The sequence below is a fragment of the Nothoprocta perdicaria genome, unplaced genomic scaffold (assembly GCF_003342845.1).
Source record: "Nothoprocta perdicaria isolate Ctin4 unplaced genomic scaffold, notPer1 scaffold_15, whole genome shotgun sequence".
NCBI lineage: Eukaryota > Metazoa > Chordata > Aves > Tinamiformes > Tinamidae > Nothoprocta > Nothoprocta perdicaria.
This window is the reverse complement of record NW_020454649.1, coordinates 4,461,406-4,489,385: the sequence shown is the minus strand read 5'-3', so window position 1 is coordinate 4,489,385 and position 27,980 is coordinate 4,461,406. Positions and strand designations below refer to the sequence as shown.

At 37.8% G+C, this 27,980-nt stretch overlaps 1 protein-coding gene across 1 annotated transcript; it reads left to right on the top strand.

Annotated features, from left to right (window-relative positions):
• The first annotated feature begins 95 nt into the window (after window positions 1-95).
• On the top strand, window positions 96-26,160 carry TPCN2 (two pore segment channel 2). The gene is made up of 25 exons (XM_026034779.1): window positions 96-225; window positions 1,571-1,635; window positions 2,845-2,921; window positions 3,478-3,655; window positions 3,871-3,987; window positions 5,474-5,580; window positions 6,393-6,465; window positions 8,509-8,608; window positions 8,921-8,986; window positions 9,575-9,639; window positions 12,141-12,238; window positions 12,591-12,672; window positions 12,908-12,994; window positions 13,668-13,787; window positions 14,075-14,134; window positions 14,211-14,339; window positions 14,960-15,009; window positions 16,328-16,427; window positions 17,282-17,353; window positions 19,421-19,494; window positions 19,826-19,916; window positions 20,028-20,110; window positions 21,220-21,301; window positions 23,204-23,289; window positions 23,961-26,160. Exons 1-25 carry the CDS (start codon window positions 96-98, stop codon window positions 24,037-24,039), a joined length of 2,271 nt encoding a protein of 756 aa, XP_025890564.1. The 3' UTR covers window positions 24,040-26,160.
• Window positions 26,161-27,980: the final 1,820 nt, after the last annotated feature.

The window sequence follows — 27,980 nt, the reverse complement described above, 5'->3', positions numbered from 1 at the left end:
CCGCGGCGGTCACGTGGGGGGCCGGCCCCGCCCCGCCCGGCGGCGCCGCGTATAAGGGAGCCCAGCGGCGGGGGCGGCCGCGCGAGGAGGTGCTCATGGAGCCGGGAGGCGCCGGTGAGCGCGAGCCCCTGCTGCCGCCCTGGAGCCGGCCCGCGGCGCGGCGGCTGTGGCGGCCGGGCGGCGGCAGTGGCGGAGGAGCCCCCGCCGCGGGGGGTCCCGGCGATGGTGAGTGGCGCGGAGGGGACGCCCGGGCGGGCGGCGGCGGCGGTTCCCCCCCGCCCCGCCCCAACGGTCGCCGTGCTGCGGAGCCGGCGCATTTCTCCTTTCCGAGGCGGGCGGGGAGAAACGTTTATGTAAACGTATATGCTTTGAGTTATTTACCTTCTTGTTAAGGAAGAAGCCTGAAGCATTTTTTTAAATGCTCTGTAAAAATAAGTATTTCGCTGTAGTTTTTATGCTTCGTTAGCAGCAGTTGTTTAGGTAACTCGCAGTCGCGGGGAGCAACGCTGTCTGTGCTGTGCCCTGCAAGAGGGGCCGACTTTCGCTTTTCCCCTTTGTAAATCTCTGTTTCACTGATGCCGTTCTTTTCAACGGCTTTATGTTTTACCTCACTGAAGTAACAAGTCTGGGGGAAAAGATAGTATTATCAAAACTGCCAACTTCCCTCTATCGCTGAGCTATCAAAACTTCCTTTGAAGCACTACTAAACAGAAATAGCTTTTTTTCCATCTAACTTATGAGTGACTTTTTTTTCCTTTTTGTGTGTGATAAAAGTGGAGAAAGTGTCATCACAGAATAAAAGCTCCTACTTAAGTTTTGTCTTTTTGTAGAAGTATCCTAGTCTTGTGATAGCTATTTAATTAATAGTGTAGTTTAGCTTAAATTTAAGGGAGTGTTGTCACAAAATATCGGAAGATAAGAGTTTTTTTCACCTTTATCTCTCTTGAAATGGGAGGGTTTGGAATATTGCAAGGAAATAGAGTTACCTTAAAAGCTGGAGACCCTGGTGGCACAGCTTTTGGTGAAGGTGCGTGTGAGGCCCTGATCAGCTTGGGTTGACTCTCCTTACAAAAGGGGGCACCTCCATCTTAGCAGAGGTCTATGAGAGGTGCTCAATAAGCAGGGACTACTCACTACAGAGAGTGTGTGGCTAGTAGGCAGTAGATAAAGCTCTGTGCAGATGTCTATACATGGTGTGTGTGCCAGTGAGTGTAAATGTGGTATGCATGCATATATCTGTATAATCTTGTGTATATGGTATGTATATATGAACATATACATGAAATGAACTGGAGAGAAAAATACCTCCTCCCATCGTCAGAGCTTATATTCACTACAATATCACAGAGCTTAGCTCTGTCATTAAAGCAGCTATGGCTTCTTTACGTATAACGCTCCTCAATTTAGGGGCAGAGAAATTGGTTTGGACTCTCCCAGCCCTTTGTTTGGGCTGCATCTCTCTTCTTGCTTGTGCTTGGACAGTACCCTTTATGATGAGAGTAACAATAAGCAAGCTGTAGGATTTGTCCAGGATACCGCAAATGATTTTTATTTCTTTTTAACTTCATAGCTACTGGAGCTGATAATGACCTCCATATAAAACAAGCTGTAGTATTTATTGAAGATGCCATACAGGTAAATTTAACTTGTTTCCCAGATATCATATTTGCCATGCTGGATATTTGCTCTGTCTTCTCCTTGCTTTTAGATTTCCCTCTGTTTAAGCAGCTTCTGCAAAACATGATCTTGTTTCACAAAGCAAAACTTCATTCCTTTGATATGCAAGTTTCAATGAATTTCTGCCTAGGAATAACATGTTTTTTCACACAGTAATTATGTTGAAAAACACAGTATCTTCTCCTTAAACTTCTTGATAGGGATGCTGATTTGTTTTTGTTTGTTTAAGAGTGACTGGCTTTATTGTTATGGGAAACTAGCTGAACAAGCCCTGTAATTTGCCTCTAAAACCAGCTAGTTGCATAACTTAAGAGCTGGTGCGTTATGAGGTTGGCTTCAGGCAAGGCACTGGAATTTTATTACTTTATTGCCTCTGGAAGCTTTTCTTCATCTTTTTTTTTTGCCTTTATTTGCATATATAGGCACTTTTTGGCATGTTCTAAAATCCTATTACCTTCCTGATATTAGCTGGGGTAGTGGGAATGCTGGAAGACATTTCTTGAGCTCTATTGATGTATTCCAATAACTTTTCTCTGGGAGATTTCCGAGGATCATCAGATGCATTTAAGATGTGCTTGTGTTTCTGGAGTTGATACCTCCTGGAGGAGGCGGAGCAAGAGCGGCACCAGAGCAGATTATGGCAGAAACAGGTCTGTTCTGAAGGACAGGCTCTACCCTAAGGCATCTTTTGTTTGGGCATTTAAGTTGAAATCCAGGCTAGGTCTTGTTTTCAGAATTAAATAGTTTGTGTCTTGCAGCTAGTAAAGACTAAAGATGACCCTTAACTGGAATGAATGCTGGGGAAGAGAACTAAATGGCTGCACCTGTTCAGGTGGTGGAGTAAACAACAGGCCTTGAATAATTAACTGCAGTTGTGTTGCTGTTATTTGTTAAGTGGTGGTAGTAACATTTGTTTCAGGTGGCTGCAGCAATGTTGGATTATCTGAGTAGCTGTTACTGTGTGGTCATTAGGCTAAGAAGGTACAACTATTGACGGATGCTGTGTTGATAACATGTACAGTCATTTCTGTATCTTACTGTGAAACTGGAAGTGTGTCAAGATTTGAACTGTTGAGTAGTTTGGTTTGTGTTAGTAACTTGATCCTCCTCTTTGAGACATAGACCAAATGTAATGCTTGAATTATCTTTTTTGCTTTCTGTTTTCAGTATCGGTCTATAAATCACCGTGTGGACTCAAAATCCCTATGGCTTTATCGATGGTATTACTCAAGAATTTGCCAGTGGTAAGAACTTGATATCTTCTTTTTCCATTTCTAGTTTAGAAGCAAGTTTTAAATAATTTATTCTTCATTCCTGTCAGTGTACCAAGTAATTGTGTTTTTATCTTTAAAAGAACTTGCTCAATGAAATAAATAGATGATTATGTATGCATGTGGTAGAAGCAGAAAGTAACAAGACATGCAAAGCTGTGGTCATGCCAAAGACTCTTTGGAGTGCTGTGGAATGGTTGATGCTTGGCATGAGTAGTGGGTTTACAGATGCATATGTTCACATTTATCAAGGTTATTTTTCTAGCTATGTTGTATAGCAGTAAGATGGTATGCCAGTGTGAGCTTCAGAAGGAGTGCTGCCTCATATTTGATTGTCAGTATCTTAACAGATGAAGACCACAGAATCTGAAGTGTTGTGTTTTGGCGTCAGCCATTTGTGTGATGGCTTGTGGTGTAAGCCATTTATGAAAAATGGTATACTAACCAATTTGTTGTACTCTAAATGTTTTTTCCTGTTAATCCTCTGACTGATATGTCTATATGTGTATTTTTACCTGTATCCAAACAGGATTTTGGGTTTAACCATTACTGTGATACTGGCTTTGGCTTTTGTTGAAACGCCTTCTTCACTTACTGTCACCTCAGATGTACGATATCGCCTCCCTCCATGGGATCCCCCGTGTGGCTTAACAGAAAGTATTGAGCTGCTTTGCTTCCTTGTGTTTGTTTTTGATGTATCGGTGAAGGTGAGTGTCACTTCGGTCTGATGCTGAAATATTAAGTTTGCTGAGCAACTGAATACAGATAGTGTATTTTTTTCTCTTGTTTATGCATTGGGAAAAATGTCTTAGAAGTATTATGCATGTTTTATTGCCTTTTGAGCAGTGATGTAACTATAAATATTTGAAAAAGTTTCAGTTCTGACTGTTGGAATTTATTATTAAAACATTTTTTTTCCCAGAGTTATTTAATTGGATGGGAAGAATTTTGCAAGACTAAATGGCTGATGGCTTATATCCTGATATTAATTGTTTCACTTACTGATTGGATTGTATCGCTGAGCTTTTTCTGCACAGAGGTAAGACCTGTCTGCCACTTGGTATAGAAGGAATCAGCAGGGTAGCTATGGAGAGAGGCAGAGGAGGAGAAGCTGCAAGGGCTTATTGAGTTACTACTTGTGTGATATGGTGGTAAATTAAACCACCATATGAGAGGATGAAATGGTTCATTTTCAGGCTCTGGATGGAGAATATTTAAAAATTTAGCTGTAAAAATAAATGAAGACTTGTTATAACTGGCCTGTTAGCATTTAAAACTACAAAGAATCTAGTTGCATAGCAGAAACTTTCTCATACAGTTTGAGAGAATTGTTTTCAACTTGATTCAACTGCAGAGTCTAAAATGTGCAAATGTAATGAAAATGATATCCCAGTAAAAGGCAATTGCACAATATAACAACTGTTTTCTGAGAAAGAGCTGTCATATTCAAAACAATTGTAAGTTTTAAAGTCATTGTCAATGGTCTACCAATATATATATCAAACCTTCATGCAGCTTGTCTGGATTACCAGCTGCATCCAACCTGATCATGGTTATTTTGATGTCTAATGTTTAGTTTTCCATGCTTTAGTGATCACTGTTGACCAGGATGTGATTCAAAAAAAAAAAACAAAACAAAAAAACTTAAAATCTTGAAAAAAAAATGTTGCTTAAGTTCATAAGCACCTAATTTGTTTTGATTGTATGCATGTGTCATTTCAAATAAGTGCAATCTGTCTGAAGTTGTTGATTAATTAGGCTGAACATTGTGTTTACAGAGTGGGGCATGTGTTTTGGAAAGAGGTCACGAAGAAAACATAGCATGATAATGGGCAAATAACTGAGCAGGACCTTCCACTACGAAGTGTGGCAGAAGGGGTATTTTATGTATTAATAAGGAAATAGTGAGGAAGAAAGTGATTTCTGATGTTGTTAATGGACTTAGGAAGATAATTAGTAAAATGCCGTATTTTAAAATACTTGAATATGCATGAGTCACAAATGACTAGAAGACTAGAGAAAGTATCTTGAATGCAAGAAAAGAACAAATTAATTGCTTTACTTTGTGCTAAAGAAAGCTGAGATGATCGCTTTTTTGATTCTTGTCAGAAGGAGAAAATACTGCGTAGTAAGAAGCCCTTTAGTGAAGAAAGGGAGGCAAAAAGAAGAAGGATGAATGGCCCAAAAAAAGAAAATGGGACAAATATAACTTCAAAATGTAAAAGTAGCTTGCTGGTGATTCACTTAAAATGGACCTTGGCAGAATTTATGAAATGCTCTTGACCTTTTTGTTGTATTAATGCAGCAATGAACTTGAATTCTTTATGAGAAGCCTCTATATTTATAAAATCTCCCTTGTATTTCATGTGGCTTGAACGGGATAGATTTGAACATAGCTTTTGTGTAACATGATTGATTTTGTTCCTATGTTAATTCTTAAATTTGAAACCAACTTGCCTTAATTATTTATGATACTAATCTTACAGAAACAATATCTGATATGTGGTTTTTTTCTTTTTCTGCAGACTGTGAGAATAAGAAGAATTCTTCGTCCTTTCTTTCTCCTTCAGAATTCTTCTATGATGAAGAAAACATTAAAAAGCATCAACAGCACTTTGCCTGAAATGGCAAGGTAGGTAATAGCATAAAATTCCTTTCACAGCAAGTGAAAGGCCTCAGGATGAGTGTGTAATCTGTGTAATTTGATGGTCTAGCTGAGGTAAGTTGGTGAGATCTGATGGTGATGAACTGAGGGTTGTGGGAATTGCTTTTCTAAGTTTGTTCCAGATTTTTCACATGGAATATGTAATATGACTTTGTTTAAATGACAGATACCTTTTTGATGCTAGCTGATGTGTGTGTTTAATTCTGTAGTGTTATGTACAGTGTTTTATAAGGGGGGAAAAAAAATGAAATGTCAACTAGCTAAAGGTCTGCATCATGTTTTCCAGTACAGTCTCTGTGATGTAGATGGGAACTGACTCAGTATGCCTCTTCATGCTCATCTTCTACAAAGTGCTATACTTCAATGTTAAATTCTAAAGAGTTCTAGCAATATGTGTTTAAATCTTGTTGTCATAGTAAGACATTTTGAACTGGGAATCCAGCAGTGGAGGTCATAACCAGAGAGTATGATGCTATCTGAAGGGAACTTCTTATGCATATGGATTATTTAAATGTACAGTTTATAAAACTTTTGTTACTGTCACTTTTGTAACCCAATCCCAGGAGAATCAAAGGTGTATGCAAGCTGAGATATTGTATCTTGATCTAAGACTTAAATATGGCCCTAGCTTTAGAAAAGCAGATGTTTGGTCCCTTCTGTTGGGACCTAGATGATCTTCTCTGTTTAGTTCCTTAAACAGTATAGGGTTTTTGTATATGTTGTCCTTTGTGTCATTAGTAAAAGAGCTGATGTTAACGCATGTGTTTTCTTTCTGATAGTGTTGTTCTGCTACTAGCTGTTCATCTCTCTCTCTTTACCATGTTTGCCATGCTGCTGTTTGCTCGAACAAAGGTAACTAGTTATATTTATGATGTGGTAGATCTGTGTTTGTGTTTGTTTTTTTCTCTTCCCCTTTTCTAACTGCTGCCTGTGTGACTTTCTACTCAGACTGGAGAAATCTATTTTCCCTGAAAAGGTGGTTTTATTTCACCAGACTGACTGAAATCAGTTTTAAGTCTATTTAGAAACTTTTAAAGTGTGCATGTTACCAATGCATAGTGCTGTTTGCAAAGGTGTGCATTAGAAGACCTCTCAGAATAGTGTTATTTGCTAAACCTTTATCTGAGAATGCTTTTTTTCTCATCAGACTGTATTTTGTTTTTAAAGTGAAAAAAACTCTTCCTATCCCATAGCTTTTTTTCCCTCGCTCTTGCTGTGCTACATAATTTTAGAATTGGTCTAGCTCTGGTGTTTAGGGCAAGCGTAGATGACTGGGTGCTACAGTCCTGTCAGCCTCCTTATTTACTCATTTTGGTGGTCCCTTGCATTGTTGCTATTTGGGTTGTTCTTCGTTGTGAAATTTGAAATCTGCTTGTAGCTGAAGCTCGCCTATACAAGGCCGTGGCCATTATTTTACTTCTATTGAAACTTCCCACCCTCTTTTCTGCAAGAATTTTCATGTTGTCATGTTTTTATGTCCCTCATTTTTTCTTCTTATCTATGCTTGTTTCACTTAATTTCTTCTATTTACATGTCCTGTAGTTTCCCAGTACTTGTTTTCTTGACCACGCCGTGCTAGTTTATCACCTCAATTGTCCTGTTCCTTTGTTTTTTCTTTCCCTATTTCTTCTTTTCCTGTTTCCCAAAAAGCCCATTTGAAATTCTGTGGTTAAGATGGTTTTTGTGTTCCAGTGCTTTGGTATGTGTCTCTTCTTGTAATATTTTATGCATCTAACTTGTTTCCTCCCTTTTTTAGGCTTTCTTTAAAAGTATTATGATCACCTAGATTCTGTTGCATGCTTCTCCCAGTAATTTCCTTTATCTCTGTTTTGCACTGCTTATTTTGGTGTAATTTGCGTTCAAGCTGCTATAGTTTTTCTTACGACCAGCAAATCTCTTGCATTCCTGTATTTCAGAATATCTGTAATTATAAGCAGCAATCTTTAGCTTGCTCACAAGTGGTCACAGCACACTGCTCTACAGTGTGTGATCTAAGCTACAGTGTAGTGAGGCGTGGGCTCTCCTTGCACTGATACTTCATGCACATCTTTGCCTACTTCACTGAAAAGAGATCTAAAATTTGCTTGTGCAAATCTCAAGCTTCCTGTAATTCTAAAAACAGCTCTCAGCTCATACACAGGTGATCAGAAATAGGAGAAAATGACTGTTCCTAGTAGTGCAAGTAGCTTTTGTGTAAATAACTAATTAGGAGGGTGTCAATTTTATTTGGAACTCAAAGGGGAAGTGAAAGAGACATAACCTGTGCAGGGAATGTACTAGTTAAGCTGCAGATGCCTGAGAGCATTCACCAAGCTGTGCTCAAACACAGCAGTAACAAAGCTGGTTCTTTTTTTGCTGAGGAATTATCCAGTTGTCAGCAGCTCTGTTTTGTTTCTCTTCTTTGGTATAGACAAGATGGTTTTAAATTCTATTCTCAAATAGTTATGGCTTTGGACAAGTTCTAGAGAGCAGTGCAATTTAGAGTGGTATTAAATTTTCTTCCACATCAGTGTGAAGTGCAGTATGGCTGGAATAAAAAAGCATGCAACTTTATAAGACCAAAGACTGGTCTATGTTAGTCGATGCTCAAAATCTCTTATGGTTTTGATTTTCATCATGGCTGGGGGGTCTTGCTAGCTCCCATACCCCAATAGTTTTGGCAGATGAAGAAATACACATAGAATGGCTTTTGGCCCCAGTACCTTCCTGGATCTGAGGCGTAGCTAGACTTCACTTATTTCTAACCTCCTGTGTCTGAGTGCTTGTTGTCTTGTGATTCGTTCATGATTTAGATCTGTGTTTAAGAAGCATGTTTTTATCTGATTTCTTTGGTAATGCACAGTCTTAGTGATTCTTCAGTGCTGTTTTGGTAAAGATGAACATCTCTTTGACTAGGATGGCCAGCAGGATAAGGAATGGGTAGGGTATTTTCGGAATTTGCCAGATTCACTGACTTCACTGCTGGTGCTGCTAACTACTGCAAATAATCCTGACGGTGAGCCATCTGTTTTGGAAATAACTCCCATCTCTCTTCTATAAATAGTAGACTAAGATATCTCCAGACTATTATAACTGTTTTGTTTTCTTTTTAGCTGATAGCTCTCCTCATTGCTGGAAGAATGTTTTGCAAATATATTGCATGCCTTTAGCTCTTAAGAATTTTGTATTTCCTTTAGTATAACTTGTATATATGGCTCTGAGGTAGAGCTGTGCCAAGTTTTTGCTACTTTGCAAAAAGGGGTAGAGGTTTCCTGCTTTTTTCCCTTAGCATAAAGTTCTTAATTCCCTTTGTTTTTCTCTTATACAGTGATGATTCCTGCATATTCTAAGAATCGAGCCTATTCAATTTTCTTTATACTCTTCACTGTGTTAGGTAAGTTGCCTCTTGTCTGTAGTATTTTAAATGTACTGTAAACTGCACTGAGTTTATACATGTATCAACTAAAGCTTATTTTTGTTTTTCTAGAAACATTTAACTGGTTATTCTGTTTTCTTCTGACTAACCTATAGTGTCATTGAGGTGTTCAAAAACCTTTTATACAGCAGTATATTCAATATTTTTTTGGAAATAAAATTCAAAACAATCAGGTTTCCTGAGTTTGAAGATCTGGTTAACTTAAACATTGAAATATCTTTTTCAGCTCTTCATATGGAGGGGGAAGTTTAGAAGTCTTTATTAATTTCTACATTGACCACAACCATTTTTGGAGAAAGGATTGCTTTGTAGCTTAGCTCATTGTTTGGGGAGTATACTTGATTTGTCAGTTAAGTGGGACTTTTCTGTGCTGATGGTGAAACTTTTCTAATACTGTTTCAAAAGAAAAGTTAGAATCCATGTTTAGTACTTTCCAAAATGTGGAAATGTTGAGTTAAAATAGTGACCTAGAATAAGTTAAATATGATATACCTTTGAGAAACAAAAATATATTGCATTATTTTTTTACTGCTTTTTTTCCAAAAGGCAACTTGTTTCTGATGAACTTACTGACAGCAATAATATATAACCAGTTTAGAGGGTATCTTCTGGTAAGTAAAGTACTCCCAATTTGTGTGCCCTATCTTTTGAACTGCAAAGTTCTGTGCATTGTAAGTTTAAATTATATAATAAGCAGTGTATTCATTCCTATTGTAGATAGTGATTCAAAAGACTAAAGGTTCTTTAGGTTAATATTCATTCTTTAGACTGGTGTCCATTTCTTCTCTATATGCTATTGTATCTTGTTCTTTTTGTATAAGAGAATTCCTTACTCATACCCTCATGCCTATGCTGAGATGTACAGCTTTGCCAATATTAAGACACTTATTAAAAACCCTATGTCAGTAAGGACAAGTGACTTAAGCTTGGTCTGTATGTGGAGAACCTGTTTTACTATTTTAATAGCTATTCTAAATTGTGAAACTTGGTATCTCTGAGGAGCACAGTATGAAAAGACTCCAATAAAAAAGAAATAATGACTGAAAAGTCTTTTCTTTGTTTTGATATTTTACTTTGTGATTACTAGGATGATCACAGTGAATGTATAGAACATGGATTTGAGATTTGTACTTGACTTTACCAGAAGCAGTTGCCTTTTAAACTAGGTTTTCAGAGGAAATCTAGCACAGTGATAGCCTTTTTCTTGTGTGCCTATGCAAGCCCTGATCTTTATGGGATACTTGATGTAATTTGTAATTAGTTTAAAACCACTGAATGGCTGCAAGACTTGAATTCTCTGGAAGTGATTACGCAGCAGAGAAGGAACTGATCTGTTTTGTTGCTTAATCTTTTTGTGCTATGATGTTAAATGAATTGCTGCCTGAGTGATTAATCTTGTCAGAAATCTCTTTCAAGGAAGAGGAAAATGTGCTCACTCTCCATGTGATGTGCTAGTGTCATAGTTTTCATGATTCTGGAAAATGCTTGATGGTGTGTGATTCTTCCCTTTTTTAGAGTGTCAATTGCATGTGTAGTGTAAAGAGTGTAGGTTTTTCTTTTTTCCCCCTCATTTATCTGTAGGGGAGAAGCAAAGGCTGAAGTAAGAGTGCATTGCAAATTGTGCAAATGAAAGGGAAATCTGTGGTGGCTATTGATTTCTTGGTTTTGAAATCATTGCTAAAAGAGTTCTTGTTGCTTTAATGACAAATGTTGTAGGCTTTGTTATATTAATTACTCTAGTTGTTTAGACTTTACAAGTTTACAATGTGAAAAATATGATCTTGATTTCCTTTACAGGAAAGGGTGTAAGCGCTTCTGTTTCCTGGAAGAAATACTATAGCTGAACAATCTGAGTGGTCTTGTCATGAACCTAGACAAAAATACTTTAGGAAGTAGGGACAATGCAAGTCAAATAAAAGATCACCTCAGTTCCAGGTATAAAGTTTGTCCAAGAAGAGAGAAGTTGTGAATTTTCCTTCCAATGTCAAAAAAAGGCAACTGATTGGATGAGGATTAGGAGACTGCAGAGTTGCAGCTAGAGGTTTCCGAAACTGGATTTATCACTAGTGAATAAAAAACATGTACATCAGTTTAGTGAATAAAATACACTGATTATGAGTTTTAACTGGACTGTAGACTAGGTATTAAAATGCTTGTCCTATACAATTCCCTTAGACCTTGGGAGCAGTGAATGTGGGGCAGTGAACAGGGCTTGAGAGAAAGGCAAAGCAGTTCTGGTACAGCTCCAGGTAAAGGGTGAGGTTTGGACAGAAACTTTGAACAATGTTAAATGGGAGAAAGAACCTCCTTGTGAGAGAAGTATTTAAATGTGCAGAGAATGTTTTGCTTTCCTTTTTCTCTTAACTGTTCCTTCCCTTCCTTCATTTTTCTCTCTCGTGAGAGCATACCCCAATCTGACTTCTGGTAAGGTAAATGAGAGGCATATTGAAGATGGTTACCGTAAAGAACTTAAGTACGAAAAACTTGATGCATCTAATTTGTGTGTGTTGTTAGAAATGCAAGTTGTTTAACTCATATCAGTTTCTGGTAGTCAAATTTGATGCCATCGTCGCTAAAATAACCTGTGCAGGCTAAAATTAAAAATAAATCCTGATCCGGATGTTTGCTTGTGCTTGCCTGCTTGCTCCCTTCTGTTTATGCAGAGTTCTTAGGAGTGAGTGCAGCTCTTACTGTTAGGGCCAACTGTGAGTCTGAGGGGTGCTTCAGAGGATCAATTTATCAGCTGATCAGGGGCCCTAATTCTGCAGTGGGGAGAAGGAAAACCCTGTCCCTCCCCAAGGAATGGATATTGCTGATTTCGACTGTTGGTTTAATGGAATTCCTCTAAAATATTCTATCCAGTCGGACCCACTGTATTGGCAACTGTGAACTGTGAAAAACCCAGCCTGGTGGTGGGTTTTTGGGAGAGGGACAAAGGAAAGTAATAATTTGCTCCTCTGAAGATTATTTATAATTATATGGATAAAGCCCATTCTGAGGCTTGCAGTAGGTTTTGTCTGAGGGCTGGGCAAATAATTTAGAAGTCTTTTCATTTCACCTAGTTGGATTTCTTTTAAGCAAGTGTTTTTTTCTTGGTGTTTTTACTATGCAGAAATCTGTTCAGTCCTCCCTCTTCAGGAGGCGTGTAGGAATCCGGGCTGCATTTGAAGTACTCTGTCCCCTGGAAGAGACCCCTGCTAACGCCCAAGAGTAAGTGATGGATGTTACAATAGAAGCTAACCAGGGACAAAATAGTAACTTTTTGACCTTTTAGTTTAATATACTTATGCTTGCTAAGGATGCCTATATGGGGAAATAACAATTTACAGCTGACTTTTTTTTCTCCTTCCCTTTTCCCTTTCTAGATGCCTATAACTTGGTTTTGAATCTATATCTGGAACTTTTATGGGGTCTATTTCCAGTTTATTTCTATTTTGGTCTCCTTTTGGGGTGGAAGGGGGGAAGAAAGGTGGTATTTGCATCTGGAACAGCCATTTTTTTATTGTCAGGACAGATGCTACTGTGTTTCAGGATGTACAAGTCAAATATCTTATTTAAATAGGTTGTGTGTCAGTGTTGGAGACTTATTTCAAGTGCTGCAGAAAGTAGATATGGATCCTCGTTGCAAGCAAGCCATCATAAGTGTAAGACCGGGTATTTCTTAATGCCTATGTTGGTGACTATCAAAGCTTCTGGTGGCAGGTTCCTGATGAAGCAATGCATGCTCAAGATTTATCTGATACTTCTCGGAATAGATTGTGATCTGATACCTATCGGAATAGATTACATCCATATTTTTTTAAGATAATGGGAGGGTGTTGGCACTGTTTGTAAACATATCTAATGCGGGTGTTGATCTGAATTTTCTTTCACGTGAAGTCACTTAAAACATCTTCTTATGACCGACTGTCAGCTGCTCAATTTCAGAAGCTCTTTGAGGAACTGGACAAAGACGCCATTAAACAAGTATGTATCTGACAATTACTTATGAAACGTAATCAGTGGTTTTAGCTTTCTTATTTAATAGAATGATTAGTTACAAGAAAGGAAAAGGAGTTAGCTTTATCATAGTTCTCTCTGTTCACAACACTTTCCAGAAGTATGTTTGTAGGCAATTGTTTTCCAGTGAACTGTGACACATTTGCTGTCCTGTATTAAACAGGCAATGTACTTGTAAATGTGGCTTCTCAATTGCCCGCTTAAAGGTGGACAGGAAATGATCTTCTCAACTCAGAGAAAAAAGACAAAAACCAAAACCCCACACATTTCAAGCTTTTGGAAATGTTGTTTGTGTTGGAATGGAGCTAAACCTTCTGAATCCATTAAGGATGGGTCATGGGAAAGGAAGAAGAGGTTTGTAACACCACTGACCTGGTGGTTGATTTACCTGCTTGGGAAATGGGAGAAGTTAAGTTACTTTTGGGTGTAATTTAGTTCTAATTGCCAACATATTTGCTCTTCACAAATGCTGTCTCTTGCTAGTGATAGCCCAAACTAGAAAGTAACTACTCGTATTGTCAGTGTGTAGTCTTGAGTTTTGTTCTGAACAAGTCTGTTTTTCTTTGTGATTTTTTTCTGCATCATTATTAAAGTGCTTATGGTTAATATCTCAGCAAACCTTATATTTTCTTCTTTACAGCATCCTCCTAGCCCAGAGTACCAATCACATTTTATGCAGAAACTGCAGTTTGTCTTTAGCCATTCTTACTTTGGCTGCTTGGGGAATGTGGTAGCCCTTGCAAACATTATTTCTATATGTGTAAGTATATTAAACACTTTCCTCCTCCCTGTGAATTTCACTTCTAGTTTTGTTCTTGAGTCTGAAAACAGCTTTTTGCTGCATATGTCCATGTCTGGCATATTTTAATCATGTGAAGTCTTAAGAGAATATCGATAGTTAAGTAATATATTCTGAGCTACTTAAAGATCTGCACAAATGTAGTAGAAGTATAATAGTGCAAGCATAACAGATGATTATTCTTATTCTTAAAAATGTATTTTTTGCAGTAGTAAGACACTGGATTCATCAAAGATTTCTTGTTTAAGGTGGTTTTGGTGATGGATGCAGATAAACAGCCCTCGGAAAGAGATGACTTCTTCCTGGGGGTAAGGTGCATCCGTATTTCTATCATTACAGCTGTTCCTCTAGGCATTTAATTCTAACCTTATTTTTAACATAAAGGCTATCAACTGCTTCTTCATCCTGTACTATCTGCTGGAAACATTGCTGAAAATCTTGGCAATGGGGTTTAAAAGATACTGGTCTTATCCAAGCAACAGATTTGATGGACTTCTGACTGGAATTCTCCTGGTAAGTTTATGGTAACTTTTGTATTCCTGATTTTGTATCTAAACTGATCATGAATTGCAAGTGCCAGTTAAATTTCCCTTTTTCTTGACAATTTTCAGTGTGCTGAATTAAGCTACTTAAGCCAATGTTCTGATTTCCAGTCTCTTGATCAGTTTAGTAATGGAAGTTGTGAATGGAAGTTATGAACTCCTTTGGAGGTAGACTTTGAAACTGGAGAAACAAGCCATCTCATAGGCAACTTTTTAACATCATTTGGAGAAGTTTAATTTTGAAAGAATCATTGTGTAAGCAAGTTTCTTGTGTAGTTAAAGATCACTCTTTTTGGATAAAAATATGAATTATTACTTGGTAAATTTATTCTTACTGTTTGGTAAAAGCCAGTAGCTTGTACAGTGTGTGAGGACAACATAAGAGTCGTTTGTAGAGCTTTGTACCACAGAGGTGGGTAGGTACTTCAGATTAATTTGGGGAATTTATAGCCAATATTGGCAATGTGAAAGTTTTAAAGTGAGTCAAATTAGTGATTTAAATCTCTTGAGAGTATTTCTTGTGAAAAATTTAAATAGCTTTGGAAACTCAAAATTACAAAACCCTGTTTTAACTTTTTTACCAAACTGAAGATTTTGGAGATTTCAACTTTTGCTGTGTATGGATTTCCTCATCCTGGCTGGTATGTATTCTGCATGAAATTTTACCTCTTTCCTGGGTGCTTGAGATAGGCTAGGGTGATGTCACATACACATATATGAACTGGGTTTGTATATGTGTTTCTCCACACACATTTAGGTCATTAGGTTAAGGTTATTAACATATATTAAGATATGTTAGCTCTTGTGTTACCAAAGAGTTTTGTATTATCTTCTCTCTGTAGTATCTGCCTGCATTGCTGGTGTGTCAATGCATGTGTCAGCTAAAATTCACCCTGAAATTTAAAGTGTATGCATATTGCTTGTAGAACACATGCCTAATGGAAAAGGCTGGCAAGCCAGTTTGTTAGCCTGATGCTTTTTTGGAAGCCTAGCTTCAGTCACACACCTTGAGGGACTAGAGTGAGTGAGAGTGTGTGTGTGTGTCTAGCTAACAAGTTGCTGAAGTATCTTGCTCTAACAGTAATCTTATTTGGCTTTTTCTGAAGGGACTCTTCAGAGCTGCGTTGAGAATGAAGGCTTGTTACTTAGGCACATTAGTAAAAACGTATGTTCTGAAGATCATTATAAGCACGCTTAAGCTAAATGGCTCTTTTCTGTCATCAGGCATAAGTGTTCACTGTAGATGAGGCTCCTGGTGTGTAAATTGATCTGCTTATACCAGTTACAGATGAGATTTCAGGTGTGAAGGAACCTCAGGAATTCTCTAATTTGTGTTCTTGTTCAAGTCAGGGTTAGCTGTGAGATTAGACCAGGTCATTCAAAATTTCATCCTGTTGGATCTCAGAAACCTGCCATGCCTCATTGGGCAACCTCTACCACTGTTAGACTCTCCTTGTTTAAAAATTTTTGCTTGTGACCAGTGTGAGCTTGTCTTGCTTCAAGTTAAGCCCACTGACCTTTGCTTTCCTGCCATGCCCTGCTGAACAGCTTGGCTCCATCTTCTTGGCACCTCTGGGCAGATGTTACAAGGCCCGTGCCAAGCTACTTGCCCTCCAGGCTGAACAAGCCCAGCTTCCTCAGCCTCCCCTTGTATGGCAAGCGTTCTAGCTTCTTACTGTCATCTTGGCCCTCTCTTGACCATGTACCAGTTTATCAATATCCTTCTTATATTATCGGAGTGAGGGCAGAAATGACCATGTTATTCTGGTGAGAGATGGATAGGTTGAGAAATATTTGTTTATGTAAATAAAACTTTTTTTCACAGGGCTTTGAATACCAGAGATGTTAACTGTAAGTTATGGGAAATTTACAGCTACCTGCAGCCCAAGAAATTTTACTTCTGTCTTTCTATCACAGGCCACTTCTCTAACTTGTTATACTTTTCTTTGTCTTTCCTAGGAGACCTGAGTTGATGGGCTTGTTATCCCTGTGGGATATGGTTCGACTTGTGAACATGTTAATTGTGTTCAGATTCCTGCGGATTATTCCAAATATGAAGGTGCTTTTTTCCCTCCGCACTGCTGATTTCTTTACTAGTTGACTAAGAAATCTAGTTAGAGTCTCTTAGAGTAACAAGTTATTCCATGTTATTCTCTCACATGAGTAGAATTTTTACCCAGTTGTCTTGGCCTTAGCTGTCTGTCCAAATTGTAATATGGCTTCTCATTATATTTCCTTTCAGTTCTTTGTTGAGATAGCCTAGGGAAGTTCTACTGATCTCATAGCAACTGATGCTGATACTCTAAAGTGGGTAGAGAAATACATCCAGAAATACTTGTCAAGCTTGTGTTGGGCTCCATTTTTAATCAGATGAGTGTCCTTGAAGACCTAGTACCCAAAACATGGTAGGCTTCCTTCCACTTGATGTTGGCAGACCTTTAGGTCATGCACATGGTTATTTGGAAAGAAGTCCTTTTTTCCCCCTTGCTGTTTAGGTTGCAACTTCAATTTGGTTCCAGAATACCCGTATTGGAATTTGAAATTACTTCTGTTTGTTGTGATCCTACACTTAAAAATGTTTGAAGCCTAAGCCCAGTTTCAGATCAAGTGCAGGACTTGTATCTTAGTTAATAAACTAAGTATCAAACTGATGTAGTTAGATGTCAGTGTCAGTAAAAAGTGTTAACTAGAAATTGCTTGGTCAGTTCTAAATTATATCATAGTATGTATGGAAATGAGTGCAGTACTGTTTGCTAATTTAATGTGCCTTCGGGAAATACCACTGTATGAAAGGTGATAGTGTTTAGATATGCATCACTTTGATAGTTGATGTTTCTTTGTCCTTTTGCTTTTAACTTCATAAGACTTGGAAGTTTTGAATGTTATAAATGCAAAATTCTTTGTTTTATTTAGCTCATGGCTTTAGTTGTGACAACACTGCTGGATCTGGTAAAAAATTTGAGAGCCTTTGCAGGAATTCTAGTGGTAAGTCAAGTTGCAAGATGATCATATACTCCCCCCAACCACTTTTTTTAATAGCATGCTGTGTAATACAGGTGTGTTTTCAACAAAGCAAATTAGGGTCTTTGGATGAGAATCTCTGTGAATGGTACCAATTCACAATAGCCAGTTAGTGCTTGGAGCATATCTTGCAAAGATGCATCCAACCTACTGTTTGGTTATGGGCATCAATAGTGGTTGCAGCATTATGGATTGCAATGCCTAATATTAGGTTTTCCTTGAGGTGTGCCTCTAAAAAATGTTTGAAGCATCTTCTTTCAAAGTACTTGGATCAGGCTGCCGCTCTAGTTTACAAAGAGCCTATTTTCCCTCTTGACTTGCTTATGTTAAAGTGAATAACTAAAACTTTAAAGTTGTTTTCCTGAGAAGGTCTTCAGAGGGCATGTTGGAACATAAGGATTTTTTTTTGAAAGCATCTCAATCCTTTTAGGTGTCTGGAGTGTAGAGCATGTTCTCTGTAAGCATGTGATTAAAAGCTTGATCACAGTGCATGATGTCCATCACTTACTGATTTCCTCCATTAGTAGGATTAATGTTCTCAATTTTCTCAATTTCTTAATTCTTGAGTTTCTGGAGTTGCTGCTTTATCTTTCTAGTGCATGAAGATGTTTTGGTGTGTTGTTTTAATTTATCTTAAATTTAAGTAATGCTTAAAGACCAGGACTTACTGTGGATTAGCAGTTGTCTAAAGTTGTTTCAGTATATTGAAACAACTATTTTCTTCGCATACAATTTACCCAGACTATCAGGTTTTGTCAAAACTAATCTCTTTTAACTGTAGAGGGGGGGCTTTAAGTTGCAACCTGCAGAGGTTGCACCTTCAAATAAAAAGGGTGATTTGGGCAAAGACAAGTTGGTATCAAATTTGTGTTTGTAGTGCCTGCTACAGGTTATTCCCTAATGCTGGGAGTATGAATCCTGCAGTGCTTGTGAGGCAAACCTCTGGCAGAGAGCTTGTGGTTTAAGTGCAAAGCCTTTGCTACTTCCATTACCTTAGTTGGCTTTAACTTGAGGCTAAGGAGATGTTCTTGCTGCGCTTCTACCAAGATGAAGTGTGACTCGACTATTGGCTGATGCAAAATATCTTTCCTAATATTAGCATGGAGCATATGCTGATAAAGTAATGTAAATTTTGGCTCACTCTATGCATAGTGCATGTTTTAAATTTAGTATTGCATGATGAAAATAATAATTTGACGTGTAGTGTTGAGCAGATAGTCCAGCATCTGGTGGATTATGGAAAGGTAGCTTCAGCTGTTCCAGTAGTGTTTGGGGCATTGTGATTTTATAGCACAATGTCTCTTTCATTTCTTTCCTGCTCTTCTTTGGACTGTTTAGTAGTAAAATAAAGAAATATTCAGATATTCTCACTTTTAAATCCATCTTGTTTCAAACAATCCTGCACAAGCAGCTCTTTACTCAGAGAAGTTAGAAAGTTGTAGGCCTGGAGCAATCTTTTTGCTTTTAGGATACAACTTATTAAATGACCTGTTAAAAGGCTATTGCTGATGACTGTGAAAGCTAGCTCTTTAAAAAGTGGTTTGTATCCTTAAAAAGTAGAGGAACAAAATTCTAAAATTTTGTTATTGAAGCTTCTACTCCTAAATTAACTTTTTGCATAAATTAAGGATGTAATATAATACTAGCCTATTCTTGCCCTTCTGTTATTTCTGTGAAAGCTTTTTTCTCTGAGTCTAGCAGAAAGCTTCCCAGATATATGAAGGTATCTTATGGGCAAAGAGCTTTTTTGTTAATAGCTAAACATCAGCATTCTGAGGAACAAAAACAATGATTTCAGAAAGAAAATGATTTAATATATTTTATCAATTTCAAAATAGAGTATTGAGAAGTAAGAGCAAGCATTGTGAAAGTGTGCAGACTTGAAATATTTCTCATTTTTAGCATCTGGAATTGTTTTTAATAATGTTCCTTTACTGGTGGGATTAATATAAATTCCATTCCTGACATTGAATTGCTTTCTTGTTTAGTCATAGAAATATTCAGAACTAATTCTTACATGTTCCTTTTCAGGTGGTTTTCTATGCATTTGCAATAACTGGCATAATGCTGTTTAAAGGTGCTGTTGTTCCTATGGGCAATATCAGGTAATGGTCTAAAGATAAGTATTTTGAAAGATTAGTTTTTAAAAATGCTAATGTAGCTTGGTCTTAATGCTGCAAACTCTTCTCCTTTTCTTTACTCTGTTCTTAGTGTATTTTTAATTTGTCATTCATAAAGCATTTGTATTTGAGTTTGAGTAGTTTGTGATCATTATTGCTGAAGCCCTTCCCTTTAATACAAAATATCACACATTTTTTATACAAGGTACTTAAAAAACAAACTAAAGAAAATAAAACAGAAACAAGAAGAAAAGCAAACCTTCTACAGGATAGTGTATAGAAAACTCTGCTTATAAAACTGTGATTTTTTTCATAGTATCGCCAATACAACATCTGGCAATATCACTGTGCAGTGTGGGACATATGAGCAGCTGGAATATTGGCCAAACAACTTCGATGACTTTGCTGTGAGTCTGATGGGAAAAATCCATGGCCCTCTTTCTGCTCAGCCTTTTCCCTCATTTTCTGAGGCTTAAGTGTATAGTACAGTGTAGCCACTCAGTATCTGTTTTCTTTAGGCAGCAGTGGTGACGCTCTGGGATGTGATGGTGGTGAACAACTGGCAGGTCTTCCTGGAAGCATTTTCAAGATATGCAAGTCCGTAAGTAGCAGTAATACTAAAACAATCCTGTATACCTCCAACTTGAAATAAATGAAACAATTGCATGCACACAAAAAAATCACCTGGTAAGAGGAGTACTGCTTAACTATGCCTTGCATCAACTTGGATAGCTAGGAAAAGGCTAATCCTTTATGGATATTTAGCTCATGTGACTTGCTATGCTCTGGCTCTTAAACGTTACAATGCTGATGGTCATGTTTAGAAGGTATTGGAAATGATCTGGGTAGTCATATTCTACCAGAGAAGGCTGAATTAAAATTGGTTTTAAATAGATTTGCAGCATGTATTGGGTGAGTTGAGAGCAAGGAAGAGAGATTAATGAATCATTGCAATAAGTTTTGATTTCTGTCTGTAAATAAAGAGTAGACTTAACCTTGGAGAGATCTTTCATTTATTTTATGGGAACGTTTGAACTGAATAGCCTCAGAATTTAGTTGTTTTACAGTGATACTTGGATGGTTAAGGCTTAAGGGGAGTTCTGCTCTTTGATTTCTGTGAAGTTATGATTTCACCCAGTTGGCAAGTTAGCAGTCTGAATCCAAACAAAGGAAATGTTTTTTCAGTGAGTGTGCCACTAAGTTGTGGAATACTCTTCTGCAGGCATTTGTGTGAGACAAATTTTGTGGTCCAGGGAAAGCTGAGCAAGTCATGAAGGGAACACACTGGGGTCTGCGGTGCCTGGAAAAGAGAATCTCTAGTGCAGAAAATCTTTGAACCTCAAATGATTGGTGGTTGAGAGACTAATTGGAGGGAGCCTAGTAGGTATTTTGCTATGTTGTTGCATGTTTCCCTATGCTTCTGTATTTGACTAGTTTTAGGGAAGCTTCCAGGCTAGATGGATTTTTGCTCAGATTTAGAATGACTTCTAAGTTTTTCTTCCCATTAAAACTCTGTTGAGCAGGGACAAATACTCTTCTTGGGTAATTTATTGAAAGCCTTAGGATTTTTGTTCCAGACCATCGTTTACATCAGGAAGCAGTATTAATTTCTAAGAAAAAGAAATGTGATTTCTTGGCTTTCCTCAATCATTTTCAGACTATCTTTATTTACCATTTATGTTATTTGTTGTCTTTTAATCTGATTTGCAGGTGGGCAAAGATCTATTTTATAGCTTGGTGGTTGATTTCCTCTGTCATCTGGGTCAATCTCTTTGTAGCTTTACTTCTAGAGGTAAGGAACACTTTGTCCTCTGATATTAGATCCTTGGAGACTGTTAATCCTCTCACTGACCTACTGGAAAAAAATACAGAAGCATTTTTCTAATAGATATAATAATCTGTATATTTTTTTCCTACTTGTGTGGTGGGGAGTGACAATGTCGACACTGGGATGAAGAAATGCTCTTCCTGAAGAAAACCTAATAACATAACAAAAGCATCTATCCAACTAGAAACGTTTTGGAGATGATGTGGTTAATAGCCAGGAGTGGGAGGATAAGAACAAGAATGAAGAAATGCAGTTAGTTTTCTCACTGTGAGCATCGTTGACTTGATGCCATTCTTTATGGAGCTATGATATTCATACTAGATGAGACTCTAAATGAAAGCCTTGTCTTCTCTGTGAGTGTTTGAACCTGGAGAACTGCCTTGAGAAGAGTAGATTGACTTGTATCAAGTTACCTTTTCTCTGCCTTATCTTCCCTAACAGAATTATGAGAGTTTTCACTTGTAGGCAGATGTGTATCTTCCTTGAGGCTGTCACAAATCTTGTGCTTCATTGATTGTGTACATTTAACATTATAACTCACTTATGTCTTTATAGTACCTGGAAAAAATGCGAGTGTTGTTGAATAGTTTTTGTCTTTTGAAAGTTTTAGCACTACTTATCTGAGGTTCATTTTTTTTGTGTTGTTTTGTCAGCAAATTACTATGCAGCTTTGTATTGTTACCCTCTTACAAAGTTAATCAAACTGACACTGAAACTGATAATTTATTTGGAAAAGATTGTCCTTTAACCCAATTGAGTTCTTAAAAAAGCAATGTCATGACAAACAGTTTTAATCATCTCTTGCCTCTATGTACTCTTCTGCAAGTCTAAATGTCTGTGAATTGTTGATGCTCACATTAACATGAATCTTAGCCACCTGTTGCAAGTTAAATCATTGTAGTCTTCTACGTGCAATGAAAGAGTTAGAGAACCTCTAGAGGGCACTTCACCCCATATTAAAACCTGCCGCTTGAAGTGGAAAAAGTCACTTGAAGATGTGTATGTGTTTCCTTCTCTATACAGTCAAGGAAGACTAGCTTAAAACTGTAAGCAAAATGGTGAGCTTCTAGGCATATAAAGTAGGTGAGATGAATCACTTGTTAAGCCACAATGTTACCTGTGAGCAGTTTGGGAAAGACTCTATCTGGGAGTCAATTCCAAGTCTTGCATGCTTCTGTACTGTGGAACAGGAGAGCAGGATTTCACTGTTTTCTTTCTCCCCACTGCTAGCCCCAGCTTAAGCAGTTTTACTGCCTTGATCCTTGATTCCTCAGTGTAATTCAAAACAGACAGGGGAGCATGAGAAATAGAAGCCAAATGCCTGGACTAGGTATTTGTATTGTGGATTTGGTATGCTGTGTTTTTGTTTATTTTTCCCTAAAGAAGAAAAAATCAAAGCAGGTGAACTCTTATGGATACTTCAAAAAGTTATTGTGAAGAGATAACTCTTGCTGAGAATAGTTAAAAGATTGCAGGCCTGTCAGCTGTAGTGTTCTTAGTGTGAGGTTTTTTATCATTCCTGTATAACATACAGCTAATAAATATACTTACACCTACATAAAGGATTCTTTGTAAGAGCTCATAGATACTTTTTACTGTTTCCTGGTAAATTTTAACACTTTTTCAGTTGATTTGTGCCCATGTTGTACTCATATAGACAGCCTGTTATGTATATGGCTATGACTCTACATCTATCTGTAGGCTGTATGTGAATTCTATCAATATTTAAATTTCCATGCATTTCAGTTCTCTGCTCTGTCATTCTCGGCAGCAGCCCTTTCTCAAGGTCTAAATATGTAGACCTCGTAATCTCTTTTCTCATGGCATTAGAAATAGGCCTTATTTTTTGCTTTTCTGGCATTTCAGAACTTTATTCATAAGTGGGACCGTCACTGTCATCGGGAACCTCTCTCCGATATCGAGTACCAGAGGACAGTTGAACTTATGTTCAGGTGAGTTACAGTAGGCCAAATAATTGATCTAAGTCTTTCAAATGATGTTTAACTTCCTTGAAGGATAGTGTGCTGACTGCAAGGGGTAAGAGGCTTGATTCTTACTCTGTCTGCATTTCATCTGTTAGCCTAGAAAAGCTCAGTGAGTGCTTTAGGCCTGCTCTTTGCTGACTTGGTAATCTAGCTTGTATAAGTTTGGCCTGTGTCCCTCTGAGAGAAGAGGTTTTAGAAGGAAATGATGCTGAAAAGATGACAAAAAAGTGTTCTTGGCTTATTAAGAAATTGTGGGTGGCAGGTTGATACTTGATCATTGTGCATAGCGGAACTTCTGGTGCAGATTAGGTATTCAGTAGTGGTATCAGGAACATGTTCTTATTTAAGAAGTTTTTTTGAGGAAAACAAATCCATTGACCTCCAGTTGTACTGTACTCTGTGCAGGAAATTATTTTTCTGCTCCTTGTGGGAAAACAGCTGCTGATTTCCTCGGCACAGCTGTGATAGAATGGATCACTTGCAAGTGGATGCATCTTTAGGGAGCATCAGCCTGTTGTGATTTTAATTCCTTGTTTCAGTCTTGGGAAGGGTGTGTGTTACATATCAGAATGTGTTGCACAAAAATGGCTGAGAAGTCCCTTATGCTGTCCCTAACAACTCATGGTTTTTCTTTGTAGAGATGTTTTAGAAGAACCTACAGAGGAAGAGCTAATGGAAAGACTGCACCAGCATCCGCACCTGCATTTATGTAGGTGACTGGTGGGATGGACTGATGTACTTAGACCTCTGTTTTGTTGAGGCTGTCAGCTGGAAGAGACTGAATGGATTTTCTGTGAGATGCTGTAATAGGAGTTTACAGGACAGCATTTAAAATATTGGTTGGCAATTCTCTGCAGGAGGATTTTTTTATTATTGGCTCCTATGTTTTTTCTGGAAAAAAATATTTGAATCCTGCTTTATTTGACTTGATTTTAAGTTGCAATTTTTACAGCAATATTGCAGCTGTTATTTTTATAAAGCATAGTTACCAGAATATTTTTATTTTTGTTTTTAAGAAGGGAAAGTGTTGAAATGAAAGTGCACTTTAAAACATGAACTTTGTAACCACTAAGACCGCTACTTTTTGCGGCACAAAAATGAAACTGCCCGTTGTGGTAGGGGAGTGTGCCTTGCAATTCACGGATGGATTAGGCAGGATGAGAACAAGATCCTTAACCCTTTTTGTAACAATGAAAGTGGGCACACTATTTTTATGATAACGTGACAGCAGCATGTTTTACTTGGCAAGTTTTCGGTTGTTAATCACTTTGAGACAATTATGTTCAACTACTTATTTAGCTTAACCAGAACCGCCTACCTGGTGCCTTCTTTGTTCTGATCTAGGGTTCATGCTGTTGGTACCACACTGACAACTCTGAAAACAGATATAACTTTGAACAGCACAATTGTACTTGTAGCTTTCAACGTGGTAAAATTGAACTCTAATTCAATACAGTTACTTTCATGTTGCTTTTGACTGAACTCTTCCTTTCTTCCAAGTCTTGCTCTTCACTGTATTGCATTCCATGGTAAAAGCTGAAGGGAAGGAATTTGGGCCAGTACAAGCATTATGATCACTGCGAGTCTTCCACTTAAAATTAGGGATAAAGGTTGAATGGGATAATTGGGTGCCAACAGCACAAACTTTCTTTTGAGTCTGTTGGAACTTGGAAGTGCTTAACCAGTATTGCCAGTTCATGTTTTTTTTAAGGCTTTGTGGTCATACGCTGCATACCACTAGGCTTGGTGACCTGAGTAATACTTGTTGGGTGATAATTTTGACAACAAATATAGTAGAGGTGAGAATTAGTAATAAATGGCATACTTTTCATTTATCTCTTAGCATTCCAAGTTTTTCTATTTGGATCTTAGTCACATAACTAGAAACTCACTAGGAAGAATAGAATTAGTCCCAACAACTTCTATACGTTAAAAAAAAAAACTTGTTCTCTTACTATTACTTGAAGCACTGACAACTAAAATAGACTTTAGATGGACCACAGGTGCATCTGGGCAAAGGGCTTGCTGTGTGTGGGAATGGACTTAAATTGCTTCTATTTGCAAGCTGCTCAATCCATTTAGTTAACAGTATTTTTGGGAAGTCTGAAAGGGAGACATCCTAGCTGCTTTTCCAGTTTATCTTCTTCCTCTTTTTTCCCTGTATCAGTGTTTTTTCCTGCACATCCTGGGGCGATGACTCATATGAGCTTAGCAGTGTGTTCTTATATTATTGTCCTGTTTAAAAAGTATGTGGCAATTCTTGTCTGTCTTTACTTGCTGCATATTTTCCTTGTGTGTGCAAGTGATGGAGAAGGTGTGTAACAAGTATGAACTGAGCTTTGTCACTCAAGTTTGCTTTTTGTGCCTGCACTTCTAAAGCCATGTTGTTTGTGTTACTAGTTACTCACTTGGACTAGGTTCAGTGACGTTACTATTTTGGGGGAATCCTGCACTTAGAACACCCGTAGTAAGTAGATAATGGCATCAGCACAGTGTTTGCCTACATTTGGGGTTGTTTCTTTCAGTATAGTGTTATGTCAGGGCAGTTTCTGCTCCTAGCATGTCCTAACTGATAGTACTAGTTTATTGGCACTTAATATGGGAGATTAAATGGTCCTTGACATTCTTACTCAGAATTTCTCACTTGCTTTGTTTTCTGCCTTTCTAAATTCTTGGAAAAGTAGCTGTATTTGCCTTGCTAAACAGGAAGTAGTCAGTTCCTCTCTGCCTGTTTCACCTCTTTTTGTTAACCTTCTCTTGGTCATTCCATACTAGTACAATCTACCAAAGCAACATGAAATGATGTGGCATTACCATACCTCAAATCTATGCAGTCTTTGCATCTGGACAAATATGAAGGGAATACTTTTACTCATCTTGTATATGGTTCACATTTGTGTAATAGACTGAGAATGTAACTTGAAGATGGTACAAAAATGCAATAGCTGATGTCTACAGTAAGATGTAAATGAATACATGATACAAGTCTTATGCAATAATTGTTTAAATCATGAAATGAATGTATGTAACGGGAAAATTTGAGGTTTATATGATTAAAAAGTTTCTTAAAATATGGAAATCATTGAACTGTTGAAATGATTCTTATGGCTTATTTTTTCACTCAAGTACTGATTTCTGTTATGCTTGGTATCCATGCTCCCTTTATCTTCAGTAGTTCACATGCAGCTGTTCACATGCATAAGAGCCTCGTTTCAAAATGCACGTGTTAAGAAATGCAGCTCAGCTCTTGTCCATTTGTAGAGGCACTTGGAATTGTCTGCAGATACTAGATGTATTTAATCATTAAGGAACATTAATGAACAACGTTAAGGAACAACAGAGGAAAATACCCTCTTGGGTGTTAAGGGATTATGTGAGTCAAGTACTTGAAACATCTTTTCTTGGCATCTCTGTAGTCTGACTTGACTTAATCTGCAGTCTTAACCTACGTTGCATTGTTTGTGACCTCTGTATAGAAATAACTGGGGGCAGGAAGGATGGGACTTGGTTTATACTTTCTTTAGGGTGTTCATTTTATAGAATGAAGTTCAATGTAGGCTATTGAACTTCAGAAGTCAAATATGGAAGTGCAGAATGGGGATTAAGTGATAATAGAAATAAAGTGTTTATATGATTCTAGAATCTGAATGATCTAATGGCATCTGAAAGATCAAAAGAAAAAATCTCTTCAAAGAAAATTATTTTGCTATGAAACCGAATATGAATTTTGCTCTTTTGCAGGCAACAGTCTGCTTAAGTTCTGTAAACTAAATGTGTGGTAATTGTAGGACAAGTTGCAACTAGCTGAGCTTTAGGCAGAAAGATTTGTTAGATGTGAAGAACTCTGCTTGTCTCTGAGTGCTGGAATCCGGGAGGGGGGCTGCAGAGCTGCCTTCCCTGGAGCTGTTAAGATGAATTTGACAGTCACCTGCTGGAGCTTTGTGTGGCTGTTTGTGAACCTGCCTTGGTAGGGGAATGCTCAGCTGGGCCCTCAGATCCTGTCCCGCCTACCTTTTAATGACTTCATTGGAACGAATTCCTGTAACAAATCCAGCTTTTGTTGTTAGATGGTGTGCTGTTGGTCCTTCCTAATAGCTTACAAATGCTTACTGTGTGCATGTGTTTTACAAGTTGGGATTACAAAAAAAAACTCCTTCAATCTCCTGTAGGCAAGTAGCAAAATGAACCTTAGTTATATGTGCTATATTACTAATACCCAGCCAGCATTCTGGGGTCCCAGGGCTGTTCTCCATAGTGTTTGCAGTTCTCACTGCTGGATTCCTTTTAACTCTATTTCTTGCACCTCTGCTTTCTGCAAAGGGTAGAATGTGCTGCCCTTCCAATTTAGGCATTTGTCCATTGACTATGCAGTGAGCCAAGCAAATCAGATCATGGTTGGTCTTTCCTTGAGGAGAGCATTTATTGGAGCTCTAATTTACCTTGTAAATCAGATTTACTCATCCATCACAAATGTACCAGAGTCACAGATCTCTGATTTTAGCTTTTTTGTCTGACTTGTTTGTAGCTTGGCCAATGAATTTTAAAAGTTACTACAAAGACTGATGCTCCATGTAATTCTTAGGGTGAAGCAACTAGAAAATCTTATAAAAGGTGATGCTACATTATTAGGTACTATGCTGATTAAATTTGCTGATTGA